The sequence below is a fragment of the Salmo salar genome, chromosome ssa19 (assembly GCF_905237065.1).
Source record: "Salmo salar chromosome ssa19, Ssal_v3.1, whole genome shotgun sequence".
Lineage (NCBI taxonomy): Eukaryota > Metazoa > Chordata > Actinopteri > Salmoniformes > Salmonidae > Salmo > Salmo salar.
In genome coordinates, this window is record NC_059460.1 from 42,279,902 (window position 1) to 42,303,351 (window position 23,450).

The following is a 23,450-nucleotide window of genomic DNA, read 5'->3' on the forward strand; positions in this document are numbered from 1 at the left end:
TACGAAATTCCAATATTATGTCACTAATGTTCCTTAGGTGGCTAACGTTAGCTAGGCTAGGGGTTAATGTTAGGGTTAAGGTTACGGTTAGGGGAAGGGTTAAGTAGTTAAAAAGTAGTAACTCATTGCAAAGTTGCTAATTAGCTTAAATGCTAAAGTTGTCCGTGATGAGATTCGAACACACTACCTTTGGCATGCTAGACGTTCACGTTATACACCCACCCATTCACCCCGACCAACCAACCTACTTTCATTTTTGCCTTAAGTAACCTCCTGTCTTATATAACCATACCAAACATAACATATCATACTATTTTGAGTTTCCTAGATTTACAATTTGCTTTGTTACGTCTAGCTTATGAGACCAGGCTGCTCTGAGAAACTGCTCCAGGTTCTTACACTGAGCTGAGCCGTCTTGTGTGATGCCTGGCATACTGTAGACACCTCTACTGTAGACACCTCCAGAAGGACACTGACTCCGTTCCACTCAGCCTCAGCCGGTCTCCCTCTACCTGTACTCTACCTTCACCCTGTATGATCCTGACAAACCGTCTTCTGCCACCTCCATCAGGATGAAGAACCAAAAGAAAAAGAGAGGGTTTATTTTTCTCTTAGTCTTCTTGGTTACTCTTCCTTCCTCTTTGGGTAGGTTTTATTTTCTCTGTCCTGGTCTTTGTCTTGATATTGGGAGTTCACTGGGTTTTCTTTACCTTCTTTAAGATAATACCATTTTCTTTACCTTCTTTTAGATAATGCCATTTTCTTAACCTCTTTTGACATTGAACTGTCTTCTTTCTCTCTGCTTTCCTGCCGTTTCAGGAAGTGAGTACAATAATTAAAATGGAATATTCAGATAAATAGGACCACAGGTGTCAGAAGTATTTAAATTGATTAGGACAGCATGTGTTAGAATTTCTGTACTGTACAAAAGTTTACTCGTTATCCACAGATTGTCATCTATCTTTTTTGCGATTGTGAATACACTTGATAGTGCTGCTTTGTTATAAGTGACATTTCGATGAATTCGTTTTTCTCCCCCAGGGCAAATGTCAGACTATGCTCCTTATTTCTACGACAACGGACCGAGCAGCACCAATGGGAATATGGCTCTCTTCAGTATCTCAGAAGACACACCAGTCGGTAAGTGTTGTAAACAATTACATAAGTGAGACGATTATTTAATTAATTATTCAATTGAGTCAGTGAAGTTGTGAATTGATAATATACAGTATGTCTTGTGATTTACAAATAGCATGGTTAATGTGGCTAAATTAAAAGAAAATCACAGTGTGATGGATTTTGTGTTTCAAGAGCAGCGTTATACAGTAGCTAATGATCAGACCTGGGTTCAAATACTATTTGTAATCATTTAAAATAGTTTATGTGTGCTTCGTTGAGCTTGCCTAGCTTCGTTGACCAACAGAATAGTCCCAAAACTGCAAACCCTGCACTCCATGCAGGCGAGAGAAAACACTCATAAGTATTTGAATGATTTCAAATAGTATTTGAACCCAGGTTTGCTTGTGATGGACTGATCAGTGATCACATGAGCAGCATTGAGCCTTAGATGTATCACCATAATGCCCTGCAGAGGACGGTGACGCGCGCTAACAAGCTTAGCCAGGGAAAACAATAACGAGGCAGGGGTGGCTGTCAATAATAGGAAAAACAATCAGACAATACTACGGAATGCAACATTTCCAGGTTTTCCAGAAATCCCAGTTGGAGGATACCCAGATATCCTGCTTGTTCCTGGATTTCTGGAAAACCTGGGTTTTTGGGAAAGTTACACCTCAGAATTCCTATTCCTAAACAACCATGTCTAGATCAGGTTAATGGTGCTGTATGATATTCTCTCCTGTACAATTGGAGGTAGAGATGGGTTACCTTTCATGTATTTGATAGGTAATGTTATAACACTTTAATATTTGAAGAGTACCTACATAAAGACTTCATAACACATACATAAGCATTCATAACACATTCATAAGCATTCATAACACATTCATAACCATTCATAACACATTCATAAGCATTCATAACACATTCATAACACATTCATAAGCATTCATAAAGTATTCATAACAGATTCATAAGCAGGTGCTACCTCTGTCTCTAACCTTAAAGGAACACAGGTATATATCCTAAATGGCACTGACCCAGAGGGAGATGCCGTGTGGTTTGGCCTGACCTTTGAGAAGGGCACCAGAGAATACCTGAGAGTGGACTCCAAGTCAGGAAACATAACTCTCATTCAGGAACTAGACAGAGAGGTGAGTGTAATGCAGGGAGCTTTGAGAAAACAATATCTCTGGTAATCTCAGCAACCTAGAACCAAGTCTGCTGTCTGTCGCCAGAGACTATCATTACCCCCTAGTACCAGATATGCTATTTAGAGTGCTGTTAACAACATGTTCTTTGTTTTGTCAGAAACAAGGTGAAATCTCAGCTCTTGTTAGCATAACAGATGGCCGGAATAAGGTGAGCTGAGCTTTAACAACAACATTCGTCGCAGATCCATATGCTTCAAATGTGTAGGCCTACATACTTACCAAATAATCATACCTGGCTTCTCAGCTGTGCTGTTGTGATGTCATCTGTTTGTTCCTTCCTTTAGGTTGTCGAGACGATACGGGTGTTTGTCACCGATGCAAATGATGAAGAACCAGAGTTCCAGAACCTGCCTTTCGCCGTAGACGTCCCCGAGGTCAGTGTTAAACCCTCATCACCATAAAGACAGCTCTGTCATTGGTTTAAAATGTCTTTAGAGATAATGTTAAGTGATAATGACAGAGATGTCAATATTGGTATCATGCTTTTAGACATAATAGGGCACCACTACCCCAGGGGCCTGTCTGACATGCTGGCAAGTAATGATACCGTTATTAAAGTCTAGCAGATATGTACTAGATAAGTAAGTGCACAGGCACTTATCGAGTACACATTATATTTAATGTCAAATGTCATCCATGTTTGTGTCATCTGCAGGACACTCCAGCTGGAAGCAGCATTTACAGAGTGCAAGCGGTGGATAAAGACATGGGCTCTGGAGGCAGTGTCACCTACTACTTACAGGTGAACAACATCCATTGGACACTAAAGAAGAAGAAAATGGACTGAAACAGGAAGGAACTATATGAACCCTCAAATAGAAATAATATTTGTTTTGCTACGTGTGTCATAATGAACACAGTCCTGGTCTGCCAGAGGGTTCAGAGTTAGCTCTAATGTTATAGAGTCTATACGGAGGATCCATTGTCATACTGTAGATGAATGGTAAGGCCATGTCTTTAATCAACACAGGAAGTGAACCATCCTTGGAGAGAAAACCATTCATTTTTACACTGGAGTGGGGTCAGGAAATGGTGTTACTTTAGTGGATTACATTTCAATTACATTTCAGCAAGGTGTCGAGGGCTTAGCTGAAGCTTAGGGCTGCTTTTGGACATCAGCAAGCAAACAGCAGTTGGCACCGTTCATATGTCGACTGGGAGATTCACAAAGCAGATTCTGGAGTCTAAAACCATCCTGATGATTTTAGATATCTGAAAGAACAACAGTAGAAAATGATTGAAAGGCTGAAATGTAATGTTTTATCCCTCTTTACGCCTGGATTTGATGTGTGATGTGCTCTTGGTTGTATTTCAAGTGTATTTGAAATGTCATTGAACTAAAAACTTAATTGAATGGTGAGTGATTAGTTAGATCTGTCTAGATCTCAGCGTACATCATCATAGTGAAGGGTTTACTGATGGTCCCGTGTCTGTTCACAGGGAACTCCTACTACCAAGTTCACCATCGACGGCCACAGTGGGGTCCTGCGGATCAAACCAGGCGAGACGCTCGACTTTGAGACTACAACATTACACTTTGTGACGGTGGTTGCCAAGGTTAGATGGCGGCTAGCTATGTGTCAATCAATCAATTTATTTTTATGAAGCCCTTTTTTACATCAGCAGTTGTCACAAAGTGCTTTACAGATACCCAGCCTAAAACCCCAAACAGCAATGTGTCATCCCAATGTGTCATCCCAATATCCCAATGTTTCATCCCAATCTGTCCTCTCCTCTGAGCCATGGGGGAGGGAAGCTTTTCTTCTATTTCTGTTCTCTGAGTCCTGAGGGAGGGAAGCTTTTCTTCTGTCTCTATCCTCTTCTCTGAGCCCTGGGGAGGGAAGCTTTTCTTCGGTCTCTATCCTCTTGTCTGAGCCCTGGGGAGGTTGAAGGGCTGGGGTCCCTCCTCTGTCTTAAAGCCTCAGGGGGAGGATCAGCTCCTCTCCTCCATCCTTGGATCCGTCTCTAAGCTCTTGGGGAGGGTCTGCCCTGATTATTTAAGGCCACACTACGGCTCGGCCCTTGATCCCACACCATGGCAGCTGACTGACTAATTGTCTCGTGTGAAGGAGCATGTTGTTTAGGCCCTTTACTGTATGTTGAGTGTATTTTCATGGGAGCAAGATTCTGAAGTTCACACACAAATAGAAAGCTGTTGAAATTCACATATGTAGCAGATGGAGATGTGTGACACTGAGTTCTCGGCCTGAAGTGTCACTCCTTTCACAATTGAAGAAGGCCTTTTTCCTTAGGGCCACGGAGGTGGTACTCCTCACTAAGCAAACAGCATTACATCCTTCCACACAGAGTATTTTTTAAATGTTTTATTTAACCTTTATTTAACCTTTATTTAACTAGGCAAGTCAGTTAAGAACAAATTCTTATTTACAATGGCAGCCTACCGGGGAACAGTGGGTTAACTGCTTTGTTCAGGGGCAGAACGACAGATTTTTACCTTGTCAGCTCAGGGATTCGATCCAGCAACCTTTCGGTTACTGGCCCAACACTCTAACCACTAGGCTACCTGCCGCCGTGTTAACTTATGTAAACAGTGCTGTTGCTTCACAATGGTTTTTAGCGCTAAATAATCAGTCAGCACATTATCATGTGTTGTCGTCCAATGTCTAACCTTTTGTTGTATCCATCAGGATGGGGGTGGACAGTACAAAGGGAAGCATCAGGTGTTGACATCTACAGCCACCATAACCATCAACGTCCTCGACGCCCAAGACACTCCTCCAGCCTTCATTGGAACTCCTTACTTTGGCTACATCTACGAGGTCTCACTTCCTGTAAGTACAACACAATCTCCTTACTTTGGCTACATCTACGAGGTCTCACTTCCTGTAAGTACAACACAATCTCCTTACTTTGGCTACATCTACGAGGTCTCACTTCCTGTAAGTACAACACAATCTCCTTACTTTGGCTACATCTACGAGGTCTCACTTCCTGTAAGTACAACACAATCTCCTTACTTTGGCTACATCTACGAGGTCTTACTTCCTGTAAGCACAACACAACCTGATGATCGTCTGGTCTTTAAAACATAGGTTTTCTTTTTTGAACTTTTGGGAACTTTTGCAAGTCATTTCTTTATGATCAATAAATTGCACTTCAATTATTTTGAGTATCATGTCGCTGTATTAACATACAGTATGTTCAACTGATTTTTTCGAAAACTTTTGCAAGCCATTTCTTTAAGATTTATAATTTGTATTTGCAGGGTTCTGAAATAGCCACCGTGTTTGCCAAAGATGGAGACGAAGGAAACCCTAATCCTATTCATTATTCTATTACCAATGGTAAGTTACACACACACACAAACACAAACACACACACACACACACACACACACACACACACACACACACACACACACACACACACACACACACACACACACACACACACAAACTGATAATAACCTATCATTGTCAACAGTTGAGCATGTGTTTGTCTACAGTTTCACAGATATTTGTGATTTCTGTATACGTCATGATTCACTTACTATGGTGATGTTCTTACCTTTCTCCTTCTTCAGGTAGTGAGGATGTCTTCACCATCAATAGCACAAGTGGTTGTATCAGCCTAACAGCTTATCCAGTCACGCTGAGGAATGAATTATATGAAATAAAAGTCAAGGTAATAAGAGCTTTCTTATCCTGTTATTAGTGTCAGTGCTCAGTTATTACAGTGTCAGTGCTCTGTTATTACAGTATCAGTGCTCTGTTATTACAGTGTCAGTGCTCTGTTATTACCTTGTCAGTGCTCTGTTATTACAGTGTTAGTGGTCTGTTATTACCATGTCAGTGCTCTGTTATTACAGTATCAGTGCTCTGTTATTACAGTGTCAGTGCTCTGTTATTACCTTGTCAGTGCTCTGTTATTACAGTGTTAGTGGTCTGTTATTACAGTGTCAGTGCTCTGTTATTACGGTGTTAGTGCTCTGTTATTACATTGCTACTGCTCTGTCATTACAGTGTTAGTGGTCTGTTATTACCTTGTTAGTTCTGTAATTACAGTGTCAGTGCTCTGTTATTACAGTGTTAGTGCCTTGTTATTACAGTGTCAGTGTTCTGTTATTACATTGTTAGTGCTCTGTTATTACAGTGTTAGTGGTCTGTTATTACAGTGTCAGTGCTCTGTTATTAGAGTGTCAGTGCTCTGTTATTACAGTGTTAGTGCCTTGTTATTACAGTGTCAGTGTTCTGTTATTACATTGTTAGTTCTCTGTTATTACAGTGTTAGTGGTCTGTTATTACAGTGTCAGTGCTCTGTTATTACAGTGTTAGTGCTCTGTTATTACATTGTTAGTGCTCTGTTATTAAAGTGTTAGTGGTCTGTTATTACAGTGTCAGTGCTCTGTTATTACAGTGTCAGTGCTCTGTTATTACAGTGTCAGTGTTCTGTTATAACAGTATTAGTGCTATGTTATTACAGTGTCAGTGCTCTGTTATTAGTGTCAATGCTCTGTTGTTACCTTGTTAGTTCTCTGTTATTACAGTGTCAGTGCTCTGTTATTACCTTGTCAGTGCTCTGTTATTACAGTGTTAGTTCTCTGTTATTACAGTGTCAGTGCTCTGTTATTACCATGTCAGTGCTCTGTTATTACAGTGTCAGTGCTCTGTTATTACAATGTCAGTGCTCTGTTATTACCTTGTTAGTTCTCTGTTATTACTGTGTTAGTGCTCTGTTATTATAGTGTTAGTGCTCTGTTACATGTTTAGCACATCTTTTTATTGTTTGATCTCTTTTGCTTGTGTGTGTCTCGCTATCTCTCACTCTCCCTCTCTTTCTCACTCTCTCTCTATCTCTATCTCTCACTCTCCCTCTCTTTCTCACTCTCTCTATCTCTCCCCTTCACTCTCTCTCTCTCTCCCAGGCCACTGAGCTGGGGCCTAGCGAGGAGCTGTTGGACTACAATGCCATGACTATGGTGACGGTTCGAGTGGTGGATCTCAACAACCACCCTCCTACCTTCTACGGAGAGAACGGGCCCCAGAGCCAATTTGAGGTGACCATGTATGAGCACCCTCCAGAGGGGGAGATCCTCAGGGGGCTGAAGATAACGGTCAACGACTCTGATCAGGTACTGGAAGGCAAAGTCTGTTTCCCAAATCGCACCCTATTCCCTATATAGTGCACGACTTTTGATCAGTGCCCTATGGGACTTGGTTATAAGTAGTCCATTATATAGGGTAACATTTAGGATACAGCCAGAGACGTTCTATTTCCCCCCTCTTGTACTCTCATGGAAATCACTCCTTATGCTTCGTTATAGGCCTTGAGCCTGTCTCCTAAACATGTTTGTTAGCCCAACCCCAGAACACTTGACTGATGACTGATACTAAGGTATTGATAGCTCCAACGATGACTTTGGTGCTACAATCCATTTTGTGTTTTATTAGTGGGTGCTGGTTGATTTCTGAAGGCGTAGGCATATTATGTGATGTATTGGCCATAAAATCTACATTTCATAAAGGATGCTTTCATTAACCCCCCCCCCCCCCCCCAAAAAAAAAAAAAAAACAGTACGTGACATTATGTAACCCTATTTTAGAAATAAATATCTTAATCCCCCCATTCGCCCAATAATACTATTAAGCATCCCAGGAATGCCAATAGTTAATTTAGATTAAGATGGCTGTCATTATCATCATTATGTCATTGTTCCCAGATTTCTTGTCTGCATTCTTTTTTTACATTAAATAATAATTGTATCCATTGACAGTTTTTCTCCCCTCAGCCCATTAGATAGATTAAAGTTACTGTTGTCGATTAGAGGTCAGAGATCCTGGTATTTGCCATGAATGTTATCATAGATGGCAGATTCATGTAGGTGTGTGTTTTCTCTGACAGGGGGCGAATGCTAAATTTAAACTGAGATTGGTGGGGCCTGGTCGTGTACTCAGAGTGGTGCCGCAGACGGTCCTCAATGAAGCACAGGTCACCATCATCGTTGAAGACTCTGCTGCCATCGACTATGAAAAAGGCAAATCCTTAACATACAAGGTATTTCAGACCATTTCCAGCTACATTTACAGTACCAGTCAAAAGTTTGGACACACCTACTCATTCAAGGGTTTGCCTTTATTTTTTACTATTATCTACATTGTAGAATAATAGTGAAGACATCAAAACTATGAAATAACACATGGAATTATGTAGTAACCAAAAGTGTTACACAAGTAGCCACCCTTTGCCTTGATGACAGCTTTGCATACTCTTGGCATTCTCTCAACCAGCTTCACCTGGAATGCTTTTCCAACAGTCTTGAAGGAGTTCCCACATATGCTGAGCACGTGGCTGCTCTGTGTCTCACAAATACACAGCGGTTGGAACCAAAAATCTCAAATTTGGATTTCCACCGGTCTAATGTCCATTGCTCGTATTTCTTGGCCCAAGCAAGTCTCTTCTTCTTATTGGTGTCCTAGTAGTGGTTTCTTTGCAGCAATTCGACCATGAAGGCCTGATTCACACAGTTTTCACTGAACAGCTGATGTTAAGATGTCTGTTATTTAAACTATGTGAAGCATTTATTTGGGCTGCAATTTCTGAGGCTGGTAACTCTAATGATCTTATCCTCTGCAGCAGAGATAACTCTGGGTCTTCCTTTCCTGTGGTGGTCTTCATGAGAGCCAGTTTCATCATAGCGTTTGATGGTTTTTGCAACTGTACTTGAAAAAACTTTAAAAGTTCTTGAAATGTTCTGTATTGACTGACCTTCATGTCTTAAAGTAATGATGGACCGTCATTTCTTTTTGCTTATTTACTGAGCTGTTCTTGCCATAATATGGTATTTTACCAAATAGGGCGATGTTCTGTATATCTTCTACTTTGTCACAACACAACTGGCTCAAACGCATTAAGAAAGATAAATAAATTCCACAAATTAACTTTTAACAAGGCACACCTGTTAATTGAAATGCATTCCAGATGACTACCTCATGAAGCTGGTTGAGAGAATGCCAAGAGTATGCAAAGCTGTCATCAAGGCAAAGGGTGTCTACTTTGAAGAATATAAAATCTAAAATGTATTTAGATTTGTTTAACACTTTTTTGGTTACTACATGATTCCATTTGTGTTGTTTCATAGTTTTGATGTCTTCACTGTTATTCTACAATGTAGAAAATAGTCAAAATAAAGAAAAACCCTGGAATGAGTAGGTGTGTCCAAACTTTTGACTGGTACTCTATGACAAACTGGAATAACAAATATTGGATCCCAAGAGGGACAATGTAGATTGGATATGGTTCTATTTTATCTTGATGGTACAGAAATTACTAGGTATTTACTAAGTAATTACAATGGTAATTATACAGTAAGAAATTACATAGGTAGTTATACAGTAATAACCTATGACTTATAATATACAAATCATTTTATCCAAAGTGACTTACAGTAGTGCTTCCATATATTTTGTGTTTTTAACCCCAGTGGGAATCTACCCCACAGCTCTGGCATTGCAGGCACCATGCTCATTCCTTTAATTATTTTTTACTGTAGTATAACAGCAAGAATAGCAAGGAGTATTTTATGGATTTAACATAACATTTTCCTCTACCACAGTTACTGGCTGTGGAGATTGACACCCCTGAGAGGTTCAGTGCGACAGCTGATATTGTGATTCACCTTTTGGACACTAATGACAACACTCCCAGGTTCACCTCAGAGTATTACATCGCACGTATCCCAGAGAACTCCCCCGGAGGCTCCAACGTTGTGTCTGTCACCGTGAGTACATCTGGATTATTGAACTCTACTCAAACACCACTGCCAGTAAAATATGATTATGTAATCTCCCAACAATAATCCACCGATAGATGGATATTAATGGTTATGGGTAATTGGAAGCTAAGAGGAAGCAGGGATTTCCAGCTTGAGGGATTTCCACGAAATGTGATATTTTGCCCGTAGAGACGTAATGCTTATATGATTGACTTTCCCCATACAATACTCAACTATGGAACCAGATTCAATAAATGCAAATAAATGTATTGAAACAACAATAATATGAAAAAACAATACTCCAATATCAATTTTATTTCAATGTTGTTGTTTGTATTTATTTTGGGATGACTGTGCTTCCATACTACTAGTATTTATAATGTTACACTTTCTAGTAGTTACCATTTAGCAGGAATTAGAGTTGGTGAGAAGTAAACAATTCTTTAGGGTCAATCATATTGGCCTTTACACTGTGGTGTCCCTGTGGTGTCCCTGTGGTGTGACTGTGTCCTAATCACCCCAGGGAATGGGAGCCTAGTAGACAGACCCTGCTGGGGTGAAATCCTCCCCACATTGTTAGGTGTGTTTTAGTTTATAGTAAGATCCTCCCTAGTGTGTTATCCTCAGACTGTTCCAATCAGCAAATGGATAGTGACCTTCATTCAATGACGTTCATTCAGGAGTTGTGTCCCAATGGACTACCTACTCAACAATATTGTCCCCAAAAATAAGTTGTTAAAACTATAAATATTAATGTGGAAATTGTTGTTGTTATTATTATAAATAATATTGTTATATAATATTGGAAAAATAAAATGTTTGATATGAGTTTATTTCCTGTGTGATTGGATACTTTTTAAAGAGCCCTGACATGCTTATGAACGATGTGCATACGTACCAACATTCTAACTCCTCTCCTCTATGTTCCGTTCCAACATTCTACCAACATTCTAACTCCTCTCCTCTATGTTCCGTTCCAACATTCTACCAACATTCTAACTCCTCTCCTCTATGTTCCGTTCCAACATTCTACCAACATTCTAACTCCTCTCCTCTATGTTCCGTTCCAACATTCTACCAACATTCTAACTCCTCTCCTCTATGTTCCATTCCAACATTCTACCAAAATTCTAACTCCTCTCCTCTATGTTCCGTTCCAACATTCTACCAACATTCTAACTCCTCTCCTCTATGTTCCGTTCCAACATTCTACCAACATTCTAACTCTCTCCTCTATGTTCCGTTCCAACATTCTAACTCCTCTCCTCTATGTTCCGTTCCAACATTCTACCAACATTCTAACTCCTCTCCTCTATGTTCCGTTCCAGCATTCTACCAACATTCTAACTCCTCTACTCTATGTTCCGTTCCAACATTCTACCAACATTCTAACGCCTCTCCTCTATGTTCCATTCCAGCATTCTACCAACATTCTAACTCCTCTGTTCCATTCCAAGTCTATCAACATTCTAACTCCTCTCCTCTCTGTTCCGTTCCAGAATTCTACCAACATTCTAACTCCTCTCCTCTATGTTCCGTTCCAGCATTCTACCAACATTCTAACTCCTCTCCTCTATGTTCCGTTCCAACATCCTACCAACATTATAACTCCTCTCCTCTATGTTCCGTTCCAACATTCTAACTCCTCTATGTTCCGTTCCAACATTCTAACTCCTCTCCTATATGTTCTGTTCCAACATTCTAACTCCTCTCCTATATGTTCCGTTCCAACATTCTAACTCCTCTGTTCCGTTCCAACATTCTGTCAACATTCTAACTCCTCTCCTCTATGTTGCGTTCCAGCATTCTAACTCCTCTGTTCCGTTCCAACATTCTACCAACATTCTAACTCCTCTCCTCTCTGTTCCGTTCCAACATTCTACCAACATTCTAACTCCTCTCCTCTATGTTCCGTTCCAATATTCTACCAGTATTCTAATTTCTCTCTTCCATGTTCCGTTCCAACATTCTAACTCCTCTCCTATATGTTCTGTTCCAACATTCTAACTCCTCTCCTATATGTTCCGTTCCAACATTCTAACGCCTCTCCTCTATGTTCCGTTCCAACATTCTACCAGTATTCTAATTTTTCTCCTCCATGTTCCGTTCCAACATTCTAACTCCTCTCCTATATGTTCTGTTCCAACATTCTAACGCCTCTCCTATATGTTCCGTTCCAACATTCTAACTCCTCTCCTATATGTTCCGTTCCAACATTCTAACTCCTCTCCTATATGTTCCGTTCCAACATTCTAACTCCTCTGTTCCGTTCCAACATTCTATCAACATTCTAACTCCTCTCCTCTATGTTGCGTTCCAGCATTCTAACTCCTCTCCTATATGTTCTGTTCCAACATTCTACCAGTATTCTAATTTCTCTCCACCTGCATTACTTGCTGTTTGGGGTTGTAGGCTGGGTTTCTGTACAGCACTTTGAGATATCAGCTGATGTAAGAAGTGCTATATAAATACATTTGATTTGATTTGATTCGCACTTCTGTTCCGTTCAAGCATTCTACCAGGATTCTAATTTCTCTGTTCCTTTCCAGCACTATCACCATTCTGACTTCTATCCTCTCTGTTCCTTTCCAGCACTATCACCATTCTGACTTCTATCCTCTCTGTTCCTTTCCAGCACTATCACCATTCTGACTTCTATCCTCTCTGTTCCTTTCCAGCACTATCACCATTCTGACTTCTATCCTCTCTGTTCCTTTCCAGCACTATCACCATTCTAACTTCTATCCTTTCCTCTATGTTCTGTTCCAACATTCCAACGTGTATCCTCTCTATGTTCTGTTCCAGTGTTCTAACCCCCTTTCTCTTTTTTTGCATTCCAGGCCAATGATCCAGACTCTGGCCTTTGGGGTGAAGTCAAGTACTCCGTCTATGGATCTGGATCTGATTTGTAAGTACAGTAGAGTCCTGCCAATACCAATGATTTTTGGACATGAAGATTTGAATAAAATCCATGAATCTGTTGGTGTGGAGCCAGTTGAATAGACCATAATGGGCAGAAATGATCACTTAAGCAATATAATGATTTGTTATGCCTGATTATGCGTTAGGACAAACGTGGGGAAACCCGCTGGGTCTTTGTATTGAGTCCCAATCGCTCAAGCAACAGTGATATAATGGTAAAAAAAAGTGGGTAAACGCTTATCACCGTACGCAGTGAATAAAGTACAGCGCCGTATATTTTCTATGGCTTTTTCCGCAATAGATGTGAAAACGCTTGTGCAAAAATAAAAAAGTTGTGTCAACGGTGTTTACTTGTGTCTACTCTCCACCTAGACATAACAACAACTGTCACCATCGGATGAACCAACCTCCTACTGACTGATCAGTCTCAGAGATTCATCTTTTTCATGGCATTCGGCTGTGATTATTGTGGATAAAAATGAATGAGATTGACTTGGGTTAACTAATCCTGCTCCAGGTCAACCATCTCTCAACTCAGATTCTTCCCCTTTGATTGGAAGATGGGAGAAGACAGTATTTCAGTATTAGGTTGGCTATGCTTGCAGCTCTTCTCTCTCCTGTAACAGCTTACTCTAAGATTGGGGCAAGATACTGACTGGTTAATCTTGTAATTGGATTGTAGGGTGAAAAATAGCTTGCCAGGCCTGGATGTCTCGTGTAGAGAGGGCCAATTAACATGCAATGTGGCAGCTGGAGCTCTGCTATGGAAAGCAAGGCAGGCAGGCTGCAATACAGGCAGAACATTGAAAAAATAAGTGTCAAGTTATCTTCCAGTTTTGCTTGCCGTCTTGACGCAGGAAGTAAATGATAAATGTGTGAAAGCTAACAGTTTGCCTTGTATTTGTTAATTTTCACAGGGAATACGTTCTAAAAAAGAAAATGTTGGAAAATGGCTGAATATGTGCCACTTTAACAGAATATTGGACATAAAAAAAGGTGTACTGGACAAAAAACGACCTTGGTGATAATACAGAATACTTTATCTATCATCTGCAACATGGGTCTTGATATATTTTTCCCATGAGATTTAATCCAAGATTATACTGTTGTGCATAACCTTGATTGTTACATAACTGCCAATATACTGCTAATGCACTGCTAAAATACTGTCAATATACTGCCATTATACTGTAAAGAATATTGCCAATATACTGATAATATACTGCGAATATACACTCTTAGAAAAAAGGGTTCCAAAAGGGTTCTTCGGCTGTCCCCTTAGGAGAACCTTTTTTGTTCCAGGTAGAGCCCTCTGTGGAAAGGGTTCTACCTGGAACTAAAAAGGCTTCTTCAAAGGCTTCTGCTATGGCGACAGCCGAAGAACCCTTTTAGGTTCTAGATAGCACCTTTTTCTAAGAGTATACTGCCTAAATACTGCCAATATACTACCAATATACTGTTAAAAATACTGCCAATATACTGCTAATAGACTGACAATATACTGCTTGTATACAACCAATATACTTCCAATATACTGCCAACTTACTCTCAATATACTGTCAATATAATGTTAATATACTACCAATATACTGCCAATATAATGCTAAAACACGGCCAATATACCGCTAATATATTGTCAATATCCTGCTAATGCACTCTGTTGTGTATTCCAGGTTTCTCATCCACCCGTCCTCAGGCATCATCTACACCCAGGCCTGGGCCACTCTTGATGCTGAGGTCAAGTCCAAGTACAACTTCTACGTGAAGGCAGAGGACACAGAGGGCAAGTACAGCCTGGCAGAGGTGTTTGTCACTGTCCTTGACATGAACGATCATGTTCCAGAGTTTGATGACAGCCTTGTGGAGAGGACCATGATCATCGGTGCACCTGTTAGGGTAGAGGTATGTACAGTAGCAATAAGATAACATAGGACAAGATAGCACTTTATAGATCCCTAAAGTAGAGGTATGTACAGTAGCCATGTGGTGTGTAGAGGTATACTCTAGAGCAGTGGTTCACAAACGGAGGCGCTGTAAAAGTAATAGTAGAATGCACTTTCAAAATTGTGTAGTGCATCATTAGTGTTCCTCTTGTCATGTCAGTCATTGGATACCTTCCAGAGGTATTACTAACTGGTCATGTCCAGATCAACTATCCCATGTCAGCTAACGTTCTTTAGCCAGGTTTCTTAGCCCATACAGAGCATTTGGAAAGTATTCAGACCCCTTGACTTTTTCCACATTTTGTTACGTTACAGCCTTATTCTAAAATGGATTACGTTTTTTTTTTCTCATCAATCTACACACAATACCCCATAATGACAAAGCAAAATCATGTTTTTAGAAATTCTTGCAAATTTATTACAAATAAAAAACTGAAATATCACATTTACATAAGTATTCAGACTGTTTACTCAGTACTTTGTTGAAACACCTTTGGCAGCGATTACAGCCTGAAGTCTTCTTGGGTATGACGTTACAAGCTTGGCACACCTGTATTTGTGGAGCTTCTCCCATTCTTCTCTGCAGATCCTCTCAAGCCTTGTCAGGTTTGATGGGGAGTGTCGCTGCACAGCTATTTTCAGGTCGCTCCAGACATGTTCGATCGGGTTCAAGTGCGGGCTCTGGCTGGGCCACTTAAGGACATTCAGAGACTTGTCCCGAAGCCACTTCTGCTTTGTCTTGGCTGTGTGCTTAGGGTTGTTGTCCTGTTGGAAGGTAAACCTTCGCCACAGTCTGAGGTCCTGAGCGCTCTGCAGTAGGTTTTCATCAAGGATTTCTCTGTACTTTGCTCCGTTCATCTTTCCCTCGATCCTGACTAGTCTCCCAGTCCCTGCCGCTGAAAAACATTTCCACAGCATGGTGCTGCCACCACCATGTGTCACCATAGGGATGGTGACAGGATTCCTCCAGACGTGACGCTTGGCATTCAGTTTGGCTGGGCGGCCAGCTCTAGGAAAAGTCTTGGTGGTTCAAAACTTCTTCCATTTAAGAATGATGGAGGCCACTGTGTTGTTTTTGGTACCCTTCCCCAGATCTGTGCCTTGACACAATTCTGTCTCCGAGCACTACCGGCAATTCCTTTGACCTCTTGGCTTGGTTTTTGCACTGATATGCACTGTCATCTGTGGGATCTTATATAGACAGGTGTGTGCCTTTCCAAATCATGTTCAATCAATTAAATTGACCACAGCTGGACTCCAATCAAGTTGTAGAAACATCTCAAGGATGATCAATGGAAACTCAATTTCGAGTCTCATAGCAAAGGGTCTGAATACTTATGTAAATAATGTATTTCTGTTTTTTATTTGTACTACATTAGCAAACATTTATAAAAAAATGGCTTTCGCCTTGTCATTATGGGCCTTGTCATTATGGGGTATCGTGTGTAGATTGATGAGTCAAATTTTTTCCCCTGATGCTGGAAGGGGGGCCTGAGTGAAAAGGTTTGGGAACCCCTGTCCTAGGGGTGTAACGGTTCACTGGCCATCGGTTCGGTTTGATCCTATACACTGTGTGAATCGTAACACCCCTAGTAAACACTGTGTGAATCATTACACCCCTAGTAAACACTGTGTGAATCATTACACCCCTAGTAAACACTGTCTGAATCATTACACCCCTAGTAAACACTGTGTGAATCATAACACCCCTAGTAAACACTGTCTGAATCATTACACCCCTAGTAAACACTGTGTGAATCATTACACCCCTAGTAAACACTGTGTGAATCATTACACCCTTGGTAAACACTGTGTGAATCATTACACCCCTAGTAAACACTGTGTGAATCATTACACCCTTGGTAAACACTGTGTGAATCATTACAACCGTATTAAACACTGTACATTGAATGCTTGTTTTTGTTGAATGATAATCACCTGAAATGAAAAATGTGGGCGTGTCCAGAACCGTTCCAGTCTAGTGCAATTTGTAAGTAAATAATGTGTCTGGTTTTGCTGCTTTTTCGTTTTTTTCATTCAGGCAATAGATGCCGATGCAGAGTCGCCCAATAACGTCATTGAGTATTCCATTATGCAAGCTGAACCGGACAACATCTTTGACATCAACGCAGAGACCGGAGAGATCAAGCTCAAGTCATACATCAAGTCCATGGAGATCGTGCAGAACATCACCAAGCAGAAGGACTGCAGGTGGTCTCTGGTTGTCCAAGCCCGGGACAGAGGGTCTCCGTCATTCAGCACTACCGCCGTAGTCAACATCGACATCACTGAGGCGGTAGGTTGAATGTTTCCTGACCTTAACCGTAACCCTAACTGCCTAATTTCTTAACCCTAACTGCCTAATTTCCTAAACCTAACCGCCTAATTTCCTATCCCTAACCCTAACTGCCTAATTTCTTAACCCTAACTGCCTAACTGCATAATTTCCTAACCCTAACTGACTAACTGCCTAATTTCCAAACCCTAACCCTAACTGCATAATTTCCTATCCCTAACCGCCTAATTTCCTAACCTTAACCCTAACTGCCTAATTCCCTAACCCTAACTGCCTAATTCCCTAACCCTAACTGCCTAATTTTCTAACCCTAACTGCTTAATTTTCTAACCCTGCTGTCATACCTTATCCATAGGCTGCTTACAGGGCAAGGAAATCAATAATTTAGGTGAACTAACGCCAGCAGCGTTAGCTCTGTCAAGCCTGTTAAGGGATATTTTAAATCACTCAAACAAACTCTCCTCTAATAGAAACATAAAGAAAGTGCTATTTCAATTGTTTATATTTTGTTTGTTTTTATATTGTAAAAATGTACATACTCATTAAGTGTATTTTCGTTTCCAAATTTGCATTCATTGATTGCATGAATTTTAAAGCTTACCTTCCTCTTTGTTAACTTCACCCTACATATTTAACATCATATCTGAGAAGAATAGAATAGCACAATATTATCTCTGTGTGAATATTATTTCTGTGTTGTCTTCTGTGTTGCATTGTGCTTTTCAGATCAAAGCTCGAATAATTGCAAACTTCCTGAACCTCATCAAGCGCCCATCAAATGTTATTGGACTTTTTTTGGGCATAGTCGGCTTCACCATCTTACTAACAATCTGTATATCCACTACCTTGTACTGTAGAACAGTGAAGAAAGCTCGCATCAACCCCCAGGCCAATTTCATCAGAGTTATCCGAAGGCCCAAATGATCATGAGACCCATCCCACTGGACTATACAGACTACATTTTATATATCACCTTATTATGTCTGCAAGACATTACTTTATGATACTTTAAAGACAATATAAAAAAAATACTGCTTTGTCTGTAAAAGAGTACCAAAGCACATTATAAAGGATAGGATTTTTCTATTGGATTCTTGTATTGGTATTTGGTATGTTATTAGGATCCCCATTAGCTGTTTCCGAGTGTAACCGATGTGAAATGGCTAGCTAGTTAGCGGTGGTGCGCGCTAATAGCGTTTCAATCGGTGACGTCACTCGCTCTGAGACCTGAAGTAGTTGTTCCCCTTGCTCTGCAAGGGCCGCGGCTTTTGTGGCGCGATCGGTAATGATGCTTCGTGGGTGTTAGTTGTTGATGTGTGCAGAGGGTCCCTGGTTCAAGCCCAGGTTGGGGCGAGGAGAGGGATGGAAGCTATACTGTTACACGAAGGCAGCAGCTACTCTTCCTGGGGTCCAGTACAAAACAAGAAAATTGACATAATATGGAACATTAATAGACAAGATCATCTCAAGGACAGAACTACATACTGGAGTACATTATAAAGGAGAATAATTGAGTACATGATAAAGGAGAGTACTGGAGTACATTATATAGGAGAGTACAGGAGTACATTATAAAGGAACAGTACATAAGTACACACACACACACACACAAAGTTTTTTGACCGGTCGTCATTGTAAATACGTTTTTTTTTCTTAACTAACTTGTATAAATATGATATTATATAAAAAAGTATAGTTATTTCATATCTATCTTTTATATTTTATTGGGTGTTGTTTTTCTACTCCTAAAAATTAATTTTTATGTACTTATGTACTTTTAGGTATATTGTTTTGATTATATTGTCAAATTCTAGTGCTACTATTATAGTATGTAGTACTTATTTTATAGCAATTCTCCTACGTCAGAGCATATTTTAAATAGTTTGACTATACTGAAGTAACAAAGATTAAGTCATTTACTTTCAAGCCAGTGTCTTGAGTTTGGGGTTAATCCCTTTGTCAGAAGAACAGAGTAATCCCTATTTTTCATTTCATTTTTTTCATATTCATGTAAATAATACACTCAAACCAAAGACCCAGTAGCATTCAACGTAGGGCTTTAGGAACCTGTCACAGGAATTTAATCCACGATACAATCCTCATCGGAAAACATGTCACTGCGCGTGAACAAAAAGAACAAACCGTTCTGATGCACCCACCGCACTCCCGACAACAATCAGTGTGTAGTGCTTAGCTTAAGGCTGTGACCCAAATGGCACAGCTGAAAGTAGAGCACCACACCCTAAGCCTCTATCATCAACAAACACAGCAGTTTGTGATGAATGGGTGTTTGACAGTGTATCATTACAGTGAGTACATACATTATTAGTACATGTATGGGCTAGCTGTGGGAATTGAACCCCCCATCCTTGTTGTTGCTAGCCCCGTGCTTTTACCAACTGAGCCACACAGGACTACCTGCGGCCATCATGCTGCTAGCGTTGTAGAGATGTTGTCTGTCTGGGGCTCCTCTGTCAGTGCTTGGCTCATGTCTGACCTCTGACCTCGCTGCTTGCCTGCATGCTTTTGGACCAAAATAGTAAACGTTTAAAACGTTTGATGATCTAGTCCCGTGGATGGGCATGATTAAAAGTATTATCTTTGTGCTCTTTTACAGACTCAACTCAAGGGGCCTATGGCAGCCTTTTTATTGCAAAGTAGGCACAACCCAATGAAGGCCCTAGGCATGGTCGCTGGTGTCATTAGCATATTGGTAGGGGTCACTGTCTTGATCTCCACGGCTATGTTCTTGCGCAACACAAAGTCCAACAGGATAATGCCGGCGCGTCGCATCATCATCAGACGGAGACCGTCAAGAGACCGCAAGCCGTGGACGTTTAACGTACCGTTCCTTGGTGGCGGTGGAAATGACCCATTGAACAAGTTTGTTGTTGGCGACCCGGAAGCAGGGAGTGTCAGCATCAACCCCAACAAAAACGTCAGACCCCGGTGCCCCAGATCAAAGCCCAATCCTCTGCCGCCCAGAGCCCCCTGTCTGCCTCCTCCATCCTGTCCCTCTCTGTCCTCTAACCCCAGGCCCAGTGAGAGGCCCCGGGCTGCAGTGCCAACCGTCTCTGGGGCCCTGGCTTCAAAGGGCTCCAGGAGATCCAGCCAGAGCAGAGAGAGCAACATCAGCTCTGAGACTACTAAAATTCCCGTCAGCTCAGCCCTGGTCTCTGAACTCAAAAGGAGACTGGAGCAGAAAATCATTGAGAGCAACTCAAGCTATTATTGAACCTGATAGGTGTGGTGTGCTGGCGCTCTAACCAATCTGTCAGTAAATTGTCTGGACCGCTGAATGTGCTCAGTCCTAGGATTGCAAAACTGCAATTGTAAAAGAAGGTTGAGGACAGTAGGTAAATTCCCTTCAAAACTTTATTTGTTTTCAAAGCAAGTCCTCTGTCAAAGCAATGTTGCAACACTGTCCTATTATTGAACCTACTGAATCTAACCAGCTCTACATGTTTTCTTCAAGATGTTAACATAACGTTGAATACTTGGATCCATGGGCCCTGGTCCAGAATAGTGCAGTTTATAGGGAATAGGGTGCCATTAGAGACACACACTCTGTCATCCAGAAATAACTACAGATGTTTCTGCACTGACATTTTGAGATGTGTAATGGGATCCGTTTTAGATAAGTCTCTGCATTGCTGCCATCTTGAGATGTGTAATGGGATCCTTGTTAGATACGTCTGCATTGCTGCCATCTTGAGATGTGTAATGAGATCCTTGTTAGATACGTCTGCATTGCTGCCATCTTGAGATGTGTAATGGGATCCCTGTTAGATACGTCTGCATTGCTGCCACCTTGAGATGTGTAATGGGATCCTTGTTAGATACGTCTGCATTGCTGACATCTTGAGATGTGTAATGGGATCCTTGTTAGATACGTCTGCATTGCTGCCATCTTGAGATGTGTAAAGGGATCCTTGTTAGATAAGTCTCTGGATTGCTGCCATCTTGAGATGTGTAATGGGGTCCTTGTTAGATACTTCTGCATTGCTGCCATCCTGAGGGAAACAACATGTTAACAAGAGTGACTAAGGGGAAAAGATTACTGCATATTTCCTGTCATATTCCTGAAAAGTTTTGTTTTATTTGCTTAAGACCCTGCAATGTTTTCAAGAATAGTGCTGAAATATGTGATTAGGATTGATATGTAGCCTATGTTTCCAGAATGCAAAATGGAATTCAAATTACGGAATGAATTTGGCTAAAAGGACACCTCAAAATAGCCTCAATCAGCCTTGCTACTGTAGCTAGCTAGCTAGCTTGTTTACAACGATTTGATGCAGTCAAGATGAGCACTACCAGATGGCACGATAGATAACATATGGCAGCAACAAGTTTGTGTAACTAGTGCCACACACCGGCCCGTACTCCTCTCTGCACTCACCTCTTCCCCACCTTTCTACTGATACAAACAAAGCGGCTCGAGCGAGCAAGTCTCCATTGAAGTTTCCAAAACAACCGTTTTCTTTAAAACACGTGTATTTCTATCACGATATTATTCTAATAGTGAAAACATTTCAAATGCCCATCCCTAAAATGTACCCATTTTTACTTGTGCATCAGATCGAAGCAACTATATGAGACAGCTATAAAATAACAGATATTCTTGACAGGATAAATGCCATTGCTTAAAACATGAAGTGCTCATGGACCTGTGCAGTGACATTCTAATGGTGTTTGTCATATTTACATAAGTAGATGTTCAAGGATTATGATGTGCCACTGCCTGTTTTCAAGACAACAAAAGCTCTTGCTTGTTTGAAATCAGAAACTTTTTTTTTCTTTCTCTGTTTTCTTCTTTTGCTTAAATGCTTTTATATTTCTAAAGGCTCTTCTTTTAATTTGGGGGTTTGGTGTTGGATGACTCACTTAAATGAAGGAATTGCTTTGTTGTTTCAGTAAATATCAAACTGTATGAACGGAGATGTTGTAAAATTGCCCATAAACTTGGTTGGAATTTTGAAGCATTAATTTCCACGCTGTGCGAAGTACATGAAAATTAATGGGATACATAACGATACAATATATTCTATATGTATGTGTGTATGTTTGTATATATTCTATAATAATAATAATAATAATAATGTATGTTGTGTAACACTTGCCTGTTTCTTGAAGTGAAAACTTGATTGTCTTTATTTTATCGTTTTGAATAAATGTATGAAAAATAATTGTTGTGTTGTGATTTTGTTAGTTCATAACTAGCGATATATACAGTACGTTTCAGATAACAATAAACGGAGAAAAAAAAGAAGGAATCCGCACACTGCTCTTTAATAAGCTTTACGCATCGCCCTCATGGCCTTTGTCAGAGCTTAAGATAACAATAAACTAGAATACAGAAATAATTTTGTGATCTGCAATAAATGACAAATAAATGACATTAAAAAAATATATATGTTTGTGTAGATGGGTACCAGAGGAGGCTGCTGAGGGGAGGACGGCTCATAATAATGGCTGGAACGGAGCGAATGGAATGGAATCAACCCATGTTTGATGTATTTGGTACTGTTCCACTGATTCCGCTCCAGCTATTCGCATGAGCCCGTCCTCCCCAATTAAAGTGACACCAACCTCCTGTGATAGGTACAGTACTGAATGTCATTATTCAATCAAAGGCGTGTTTGTTGACAAGTGCATTGCACTTGACTTTTAAAGATAATTTACACTGTAGCCGACATCCAAGATGAAATATTTACTACAGAACCAACATAAGACAAAAAAAGTAAAGAATGACTAAAACTGAACGACTAAAAAGCAGCCAGAGGAAAAGCAAAACTGACAACATGCCTTTTAATATCTTTTAAATATGTCCACAGTTTCGAGCCCCCTCAGGCTCTCTGGCAGGCTATTCCAGAGGCTGGGGGCATAGTAACTAAAGGCTGCCTCTCCATGCCTCTTGGTCCTAGGCTTCAGGATAGTTAAAAGGCCAGTGCCAGAGGACCTGAGGGACCTACTGGGTACATAACTTAAAAGCATGTCTGACATATTGGGGTGCACAATCGTGGATTGATTTAAAATCCAATAGAAGAATCTTCAAATGAATTCTAAAACTCACAGGCAGCCAGTGTAGGGACCTTAAAACCGGTGTACTGTTTGCTCACTGGATGAGTCTCTCTTTATCAGCCTGAGAGAGAAATGGCTGCACCTTGGAAATGTTCCTCAGGTGGTAAAAAGCATTCCTAATGTGTGATTAGAAATGTATAATT

The 23,450-nt window shown here is 40.6% G+C and overlaps 1 protein-coding gene across 2 annotated transcripts; it reads left to right on the plus strand.

The window, feature by feature from the left end:
- The first annotated feature begins 398 nt into the window (after nucleotides 1-398).
- On the plus strand, nucleotides 399-21,815 carry LOC106578841 (cadherin-related family member 1). Of its 2 annotated transcripts, none has more exons than XM_045702349.1 (18): nucleotides 399-645; nucleotides 820-822; nucleotides 1,042-1,140; nucleotides 2,128-2,273; nucleotides 2,431-2,481; nucleotides 2,618-2,707; nucleotides 2,989-3,075; nucleotides 3,774-3,890; nucleotides 4,982-5,125; nucleotides 5,560-5,638; nucleotides 5,878-5,978; nucleotides 7,219-7,425; nucleotides 8,196-8,348; nucleotides 9,907-10,071; nucleotides 12,906-12,973; nucleotides 14,661-14,889; nucleotides 16,972-17,226; nucleotides 19,844-21,815. In XM_045702349.1, exons 1-18 carry the CDS (start codon nucleotides 573-575, stop codon nucleotides 20,459-20,461), a joined length of 2,685 nt encoding a protein of 894 aa, XP_045558305.1. In that variant the 5' UTR covers nucleotides 399-572; the 3' UTR covers nucleotides 20,462-21,815. The 2 variants fall into 2 exon arrangements, with proteins under 2 accessions (XP_045558305.1, XP_045558306.1); XM_045702350.1 differs by lacking the exon at nucleotides 19,844-21,815 and adding an exon at nucleotides 17,953-18,432.
- The last annotated feature ends 1,635 nt before the right edge of the window (nucleotides 21,816-23,450 follow it).

Coding starts and splice junctions, on each gene's coding strand:
- LOC106578841 (XM_045702349.1), top strand. CDS start 573: ATGAAGAACCAAAAGAAAAAGAGAGGGTTTATTTTTCTCTTAGTCTTC. Junction 1,141..2,127: donor CTCAGAAGACACACCAGTCG/GTAAGTGTTGTA, acceptor CTAACCTTAAAG/GAACACAGGTATATATCCTA. Junction 14,890..16,971: donor GTGCACCTGTTAGGGTAGAG/GTATGTACAGTA, acceptor TTTTTCATTCAG/GCAATAGATGCCGATGCAGA.